General features: G+C 55.2%; 4 protein-coding genes across 4 annotated transcripts; 3 read left to right on the plus strand and 1 right to left on the minus strand.

The window, feature by feature from the left end:
* Positions 1-76: 76 nt before the first annotated feature.
* On the plus strand, positions 77-913 carry NGA_0716100 (rna-binding la domain protein; the record flags this gene model as incomplete). Its single annotated transcript, XM_005852573.1, has 1 exon — positions 77-913. A coding segment is annotated over one exon (837 nt), but the record flags the coding sequence as incomplete, so codon positions are not given.
* A 1,121-nt stretch (positions 914-2,034) lies between these two features.
* On the minus strand, positions 2,035-3,717 carry CRY (cryptochrome; the record flags this gene model as incomplete). The annotated part of the gene is made up of 1 exon (XM_005852575.1): positions 2,035-3,717. One exon carries the CDS (start codon positions 3,715-3,717, stop codon positions 2,035-2,037), a length of 1,683 nt encoding a protein of 560 aa, XP_005852637.1.
* Positions 3,718-4,192: 475 nt separating this feature from the next.
* Positions 4,193-6,045, plus strand: NGA_0716200 (uncharacterized protein). Its single transcript, XM_005852574.1, has 4 exons — positions 4,193-4,322; positions 4,405-4,851; positions 5,154-5,582; positions 5,696-6,045. The coding sequence occupies exons 1-4, from the start codon at positions 4,232-4,234 to the stop codon at positions 5,986-5,988; spliced, it is 1,260 nt and encodes a 419-aa protein (XP_005852636.1). The 5' UTR covers positions 4,193-4,231; the 3' UTR covers positions 5,989-6,045.
* A 1,261-nt stretch (positions 6,046-7,306) lies between these two features.
* On the plus strand, positions 7,307-7,670 carry EPN (epsin; the record flags this gene model as incomplete). Its single annotated transcript, XM_005852572.1, has 2 exons — positions 7,307-7,404; positions 7,541-7,670. Coding segments are annotated over 2 exons (228 nt in total), but the record flags the coding sequence as incomplete, so codon positions are not given.
* Positions 7,671-7,681: the final 11 nt, after the last annotated feature.

Here is a 7,681-nt window from a genome sequence, read left to right on the forward strand (position 1 = left end):
AAGTCGAGGGGGGGGAGGATATCGGGGGCGAGGCCGGGGGGGGTACCCCCACGGTCCTTATGGGAATGCGTCGCAGCCCCCCTACTCCTACCAGCAGCAGGCGGGCGCTTACTCCCCGCAGGCCCTTCCGTCGCGCCAGCAGCAAGGCGTGTACTTTCCCCAACCGCAGCCACAGTACCTGCCAGCTCACATTGGCACAGCGGTCCGGAGCAGTTTGATGACCATGAATGCGCTCGAGGCCCGCGAGTATTTGGCCTCCATGGCGGTGCAGCAGATCGAGTACTATTTCTCGGTGGACAACCTTTGTCGCGATACTTACCTTCGTGCCCATCTCGACGAGGAGGGCTGGGTGCCCTTAGCGCTCATTTGCAATTTCCCCACCGTGGCCAGCTTTGCGGCCGACTACTCGGAGATCGTTAAAACGCTGCAGGAGGCCTCCTCCGTCCTCGAGTACGACGAGGCGAACGAGACGCTGCGCCTGAAAGAGAAGGCGACGGCCTGGCTCCTTCCCAACGGGCGCGGAGGCATGGGTTGCCCTCGGTGGTTGAAACAAGCGCCCGACACGCCCCCGCAGGAATCCAAGCTCCCTCCGGTCGTGCTCCCTAACCCCGAGGCCGGCGGCGAGAAGGGTGAGGTTGCCGAGAAGAAGGCCGACAGCGAGGGCCCACGGCAACCCGTCACCCCCGTCACCCCTCTGTGCTCCCTCTCCTTTTCTTCCTCCGCGTACTCCAGCTCCTCTTCCACCACGTCCCCCAGCACTTCTCAACCTGAGAGCAGCGACGATGACGAGGACGTGGACCGGAGTCCTTCCTCTTCGTCGCAGAGGGAGGTCGACATCCAAGCTGACGGCAACAGCAATACGAGAAAGGGAGAGATGGAAAAGCGCAGTGTCTCCGTCGTCAAGGATGTATGACCGAGGGTCGAAGATGATCTAACTGATGACGAGGAGGGATGAACAAGGCATTGGATGGTAGGTGAAGAAGATAGCTAGGGATTTTCCGTGTATTTCGATAGTTTGAGGAAAGTTTAAGATAATGGATGTAGCGCAGCAAGGTCCAGCAACAAAATCAACAAAAATTAGGATAGAGTGTGGCATGTTGGGGAATGCTTTCGAGAAGAGCGCGGCAGCACCGAGAGCATGCAGTAAGTAAGAGAAATACGATATTTACGACGTGAGCTTTAGGGCCAAGAATAGGAAGATTGGCAGTGACGATGGCATGCTGATCGACATCGGTTGACCCATGCCAGTACCAACGGAAAAGCTTGAAACAGGCCGCGAGCGTCGCTTGTGGTGGTGAAGGCCGGCTTCGCTGCGTGGTTCTACACATACATAGTGCACCTGCACAGGAGAGGCGGGGTCCTGAGAGAGAGGACTGGCCTCTAGAAGAGGGTGTAGTATCCAGATGATGAACATTAAAAAAGGTGTGTCAGGTGTCATCGGAGCATGGGATCAGTGGTTTTGGCAAAAAAAATAATAAGACTTATGTAAGTGTGACATGACAGAGACGAAAAATGGTAGAAGCGGGCTCAGGACCCAGAGCGAGAATAGCAAAGATGACGTTAGTTTGGAAGGGTTATTACGAAAGATGAGGTTTAATATTGACGCTGAAATGATTGGCTTGATGGCAATGCAAAGAGATGTGCCACATAAGCATAGCAAATTGAGAATATGTCCTGCGCCTGCAGCATCCAACACAGAAAAAAGCAGCAGAAAGACATGTGAGGACGTTCCACACCGCAGTCAGAAAAAAAACAAAGAATCGACAAATATTAGCATGTCTCTTCTCCAAGTGTCTAAATCGTGCCCATATCGCTCCCAGCGTTTGATTCATCGGCCGCCTTTCAATGGTTTCCACGTATGTTACACTTTTATCCACACGCGCATCTCGGAGAATGCGCTCACTGGTCTTCCTCGCCTGCTTTCCCGCTCCATCCCCATGCAAGCCTTGTCACAACGCTTCTCCAGTAACTCCCTTACAGCACCATCAACCCTTTCATCAGCTTCGACCATCATACCCCTCCTATCTGCGACTCTTAGGCCCGCTTCTTAGTCTTACCCCCCTTTCCGTCCTCCCCCGCCGGCCTCTTCTTCTCGCCAGACTTCTCCCCCCCTTTGCCCCCCCCCTCCTTGTTTGCGTCGTAAGCCGCCTTCATCTTGCCCATCAGCTGCTTGCTGACAGTGGCATGGTCGACCACCGGGTGAGGGTAGTCTCGGCCCACCACACAGCCCGCTGTTTCTTGGACACCTTTGGGGGCTTTCCAAGGTTCATAAATGTACTTGATTGGCATTTTCCGCAGCACCGGCAGATACTTGCGGATGTACTCGCCCTCCTTGTCCGTCTTGGCCCCGAAAGCCACGGGGGAATAGACCCGGAAGTACTGGTGAAAAAAGGCCGACGCCGAGAGCCAGAGCCAGTTCCCTGTATTCACGCTCCAGTCGGCGTCCAATAAGTACTTCTCAAACACCCTCGCCCCTTCCTCCCAGCTCTGCCACAGGTCCCCCCGAGTCAAAAAACACGCCAGGGCGTGCCGGGCCAGATGGTGGATCCAGCCTTCCTCCCGGAGCTGCGTCATGCACGCGTCAATGAAAGGGTATCCGGTCCGCGCCTCTTCCCAGGCGCCCAGAAGCTCCGCGTTCTTCCCCCATGGGATCTGTCGGCAGATCGGGTTCCCCACCATCTTGTCGAAATTTGGCGTGGCGTGCCCCTGCAGGTAGAAGAACTCGCGCCAGAGCAGCTGCCCTACCAGGGAGACTGGGGGCTGGGTGTGGGGGCCCTTGTGCTGCGCAAGGATGGAGCGCAGGGAGTGGTAAAAGAGGCGGGAGGACAGGGCCCCGTGCTTCAAGTAAGGAGAGAGGACGGTCGTGGAGGGCCGGAGGGCGTTGGGAGAGGTCTTGGGTTTCTCGAACGTGACGATGTACTTGACATTGGCCAGATGCTCCTGCATCCGGGCCAGGGCCGCCGTCTCCCCCCCGGGATACAGGGTAGGGGCATCCGTCTCCGGGTAGCCTATTCCCGAGAGATCAGGGACGGAGAAATCGTCGCCTCGTGTCCGGTCTTCCTCTATCTCCTCGCCTCCAGCATGCCCGTTCCCTTGGCCAGCCTTCTTTCCGTCTTGACCCGACAAATACTCCGGCGCCGGGGGTGGGAGCCGCTTGGCGTCAACAGTCGAAGCCACGGGGGCCACGGGGCCCATGGAGGCGAAGAGCTTCACGAAGGACTGGTAGACTGTGGGCACATCCTTCCCCTGCAGGCGCGCCACGTAAGCCTCGGGGTCGTGAAGGGTGTGCGAGGGGAAAGTCTGGACATGCACCTGGTGCTTCGCGGCAAGCTCGCACACGTGTCGGTCGCGGACCTTGGCGTAGGGCTCGGTGTCGCTTTCGAACGTGAGTTTGCTCACTCCCCACTCCCTAAAAAGCCGGGGCAGGGCCTCCGCCGGTTGACCCTTGACCACGAACAACCGAGAACCGATTTCACGCAAATTGTCATCCAGGTTCTTGATCGTTTGCAGCATGAATCGGTACCGCAGGACGCCAATGACGTCGGGCTTGGCGAAGTGTGGATCGAGGATGAACACGGGGTACACATGCGTGGCTCCTTCACATGCCTCCAACAGGGCAGGATTATCGTGTAAACGCAAGCCTTTCCGGAACCAATGGAGAGAAACCGTGCGAGCTGCCCCTTTCGCACCAGGCTTGGAGACAGCTGTACTGGTCATTGTGATAGGACGGACAAAGGAAGCACTCCGCGGAAGGTACGCCAGTGATAGGGAGATAGCTAGTGCGAGGGTCAATAGGAATTTCCAGGGCATGCAAGGTTTCTTGAAGCCTGCAGGACATAGGATAAGCGATGTCAGATTCATAAAGTGCCAAATCTTACGGTTGTTTATAAGTCTCATCGCATTATGTCTCATGGCGGCCCAGCCTGTCGAACGTGCTGAGGTGGCAATCGTGCTGACCTTGATCGGCGTACCTGCTCCTTTACAAGTTGCTTGATAACTCTAGCTGGTTCATTCAACTCCGGCTACACTATGAAGCTCCATTTAGCAATTTGGATCGACAGGGCATTCCAGACTCCGACACCCACATTTTTAGTGTTGAAGTGTCTTGCGTAAGAGGGTCTGGCGGGGAGGTTAAACGACGATTACTACAACCCAGTCCCCCCCCCTTAACAAGGATTTCGTCTTCTGAAGGTCTAACGTTGGCGTACATCCCACATATGCACACATAGTAATGCCTGGGCTGTGGCTAGTGACTATGCTTTCCTTTTCCTTCGGCGTTACGTATCCAATGGCATCGGCAGTGTCCCAAGGTATTAAGTCCTGTGCGTCGTCTAGATCTCTGCCCTCACCACACAAGCTCTTATCCCTATATGATGCTTACCGTCCCCATTTATTCCGACAAAGCATCAAAAGTATTAGGTTTTGGACATGCGCTTCGTTCACTGTTCAATGTCGCCGCTCCCCTGTCTTTGGAACAGGGCGCGCACTTTTCTCGTACTCAACAACCAAGTGATAAGAGAAGAAAGAGACTCTCTCAGGTTTTAAGCGTCAGCTCGGCAGCCTTCACACCATTGTCTACCGGCAGCAAAGCTGCTACAGCTGCGATAGATCCGGACCACTTTGATATTCCTCCTTTCAGACCGACTCCAGCCTCGGACGAGGACATCGCATGTATTGAACAGCGGCAGTTGGGTCACCCAATAACCTGTGCCGGCGGCCCGCGTCAAAGATGTGCCCACGGGTTTCCTCAAGCTTTTATCTTTCACCCAACCAAGACGACTTTTAATTCTGGTCTTTTTCGCCTGTCCTGCCCTCTGCTCGTGAAGGCCGTGGATGAATTCGAGGCCCAGGGTGAGCAGAAAGGGAGGAGGGTCTGGTATTCCTGGGGAAGCAGGGCTGCAAATGGAATGCTTCATTGATGCTTTTGGAATGCGTGAATTATTCTCTGAATACTTTTATTCTTCAAGTGATTGTCTGAAGCGAAGTGCGTTGGCAGGCTCGCGACGGTTCTTTTCTTCTTCTTGTCATCTCCTTGAGGTCAACACACTCCCGAGCCCCCATTGGCCCCCTTTCGACGAGCCTACCGCCCCATGCACTGCTTGGCTCGTATTCGACGTGATCGCGAAAAAGGGTGTTACCCTCCCTCCCTCCAGTCGCCCTGTGCTTCCGAGTCGGTTCTCCGATCCACCCGTTTCCCTCCCTTCCCTCTCTCCCTCCAGGCGGCCTCCAGGAATTCAACAGGAAATTGGAAAAGTCCCCCGCGATGCAACGTGAGTTTCGGCGTGTCAATGCCCGGCACAGCGCCATCCGCCGCGGGCTTGTGGACCCGGAGGGCCTTCGGAGCTACGTGGAGAAGCTGGGCGAGGCCGGCGTGGAGCAGATTTTGGCGAGTGGTATCGCCGGCGTCAGTCCCACCAAAACGGGAGACTTGAAGTGCCTGCATGCCCATCTGGCGGACTACCTGTGCACACGTACGGGGGGAGGGGAAGGCAAGGGATGGGGGAGGGGAGGGGCCATGCTGCGTGCAAAAGAGGATGTTGCCCTCGCATACCGCGACATTTCCGTTGCCTTACTTTCTGGGTGTATGGAATGGCTCTGTCATCCTCATCCTTCTACACCCTTGTGGCGTCATGGGTACATCCAGAATGACCTGTGTCCTTGATGTCCTCCATCCCCTCTCTCCCTCTTGTTACAGACGACAACGCAATCGGGGAGGAGGTGTACGAGCATTTACGCACCAACCGTCAGATCGAGGTCGAGGGAAACGCAGAGTGCTGGCAGCAATGTAATTTGTCGTTTGAACGCACGCCCTCGTCCTGGTGGTATGTTCCCGTGAAAAATAAACAAAAGCTCCGAAGTCGTTATCACCGGCGGACCGCGCGGAGGAAGGAACATCGAGAACGTGGGGTGGATGAATACGGGGATGGGGAGGAGGATGCGCGTCAAAAGGGATCGAACGAGGAGCAAAGAGGGACAGCAGCTGGCTAGTCGCCAGGGACTGTGAGACTGAATCCGAAAAAGTATCAAACTGGTTGAAGGGGTTCAGCCCTAGAGCCTATAAACAGGCATTTTTTCCTTGTTGTTTTACGCGATATCCCGACACTCTTTTAAAGGGGGTTTTCCGTCCCCCCCTTATACAACTCGATGAGCTTGTGAAGATCATGCAGGACATGCAGGTATGCTTTCCGGACTCGACTTGAGTCTTAAAATAGATTACCTCAAACAGAAATAACCGAAAACAAAGGCGACAAAGTCCTCCCAACATTATTTACAAGGACCCCAGCATGTCAGCATTGAAATGATGACCGAAAATTGAGAACGACCCTTGGGTCCTAGAAAAGGCGGCAGTGTTGAAGCTGGGGCGGGGTAAATAGTCAGCATTTATGGCCGTTTCACAACGCCATTGTGGAGTGCCTTTATGCGCTTACGCCATTACTGCAGGGATAAATTCTTTCTTGTGGGTAGATACGACTCAAGGTCATAGCCAAGGCCTTCGACGCGTTGCTTTCGGTGCGCATCCTCGGTGATTGCACGCCAATGGCAGCAAAACAACCACCATCGAAAGCCTTTTAATTTTCTAGCGAGCCGGCGAGAACGGGGCCTCGGAAACCGACTGAGGAGTCCTAAGCCTTACTTACGAGACATATTCTTCGATCTCCCTGATGATGCGTCTCCTGTAGCGGCACGTGGCTTCGTTGATGATGAATATATCCTGTACACGCTATCCACGGACAGGGCAAAGGCGTTGGTGCTCGTGCTTGTGCCACCAGTGCTTGTTTAAGTCGGGCGGGGCGGACCCTCAACCTTCGTCAGCGGAAAGACACATTCCTGTTCTTGGACTCTGCCTGTTGCCGGTGCACTTGCCAATAGAGTTTTCACGAGGCAAACTCTACGAGGTAAGGTTGGTGGTTGGGGCCGCGGTGGATCGCGGGCCCGCCTGTACGAGTCTATGGGCTCCAGGCTCACGTGCTACGCTAGGGTATGGGGGGTTGTTAGACCATGGGGTGAGCACTAGAGGTGGACGATATGTCCGACGCAGCGGATGCAGTCTGGGCCAGCGTCTCCTCCATATGATTAAAATGTAGCCAATTCTTGTAGAACTTTGTGGCACCTGGCCACGCCCTGAAGGAAGCCTGAGTGCTTGCGGGAGGGACCGACTGCGAGACTCACCTCTCTACCTCTCCGCCTTTCCCTTCATCCTTTTGTCTCAGACCCCAACATTGGAAATATGAATCTTAACATTAATTTAGAAAGTCTGAAAAATATGGTGGACGAGGCCAAAAATCAGATAGTGCCGCGGACCGAGATGGAAAAGCGGATGCACGAAGCCCTTTCGAACAAAAACTGGGGCGCTTCCTCCACTTTGATGAATCAAATTGCGTCGGACACGTACGACTACGAGAAGTGAGTAATGAGGGATGAGAAGGCGGGCACGAAGGCGCCAAACCGGGTGGTGTCGGGGGCCTCAGTCCTTCCGCGCCGTGGGCCCCCCAGCTTACCCCTCCTACCCCTCTTCTCCACCGCCCCCGTTCCTCGCCAGATACCACCAAGTGTTGAAGGCGATATGGTCCGCGCTTGATCTGCCGGGACGAAGCTGGCGGTCGATATTCAAGGCCTTGACCCTGCTGGATCACCTGGTGAAGAATGGCGCGGAGAGGGTGGTCGAAGAGGTGAGGGAGGG

The sequence above is a fragment of the Nannochloropsis gaditana genome, assembly GCF_000240725.1.
Source record: "Nannochloropsis gaditana CCMP526 unplaced genomic scaffold scaffold1078, whole genome shotgun sequence".
NCBI classification, from domain to species: domain Eukaryota; class Eustigmatophyceae; order Eustigmatales; family Monodopsidaceae; genus Microchloropsis; species Microchloropsis gaditana.

Coding starts and splice junctions, on each gene's coding strand:
- NGA_0716200 (XM_005852574.1), top strand. CDS start 4,232: ATGCCTGGGCTGTGGCTAGTGACTATGCTTTCCTTTTCCTTCGGCGTT. Junction 4,852..5,153: donor GGATGAATTCGAGGCCCAGG/GTGAGCAGAAAG, acceptor CCCTCCCTCCAG/TCGCCCTGTGCTTCCGAGTC. Junction 5,583..5,695: donor CGTTGCCTTACTTTCTGGGT/GTATGGAATGGC, acceptor CTCTTGTTACAG/ACGACAACGCAATCGGGGAG.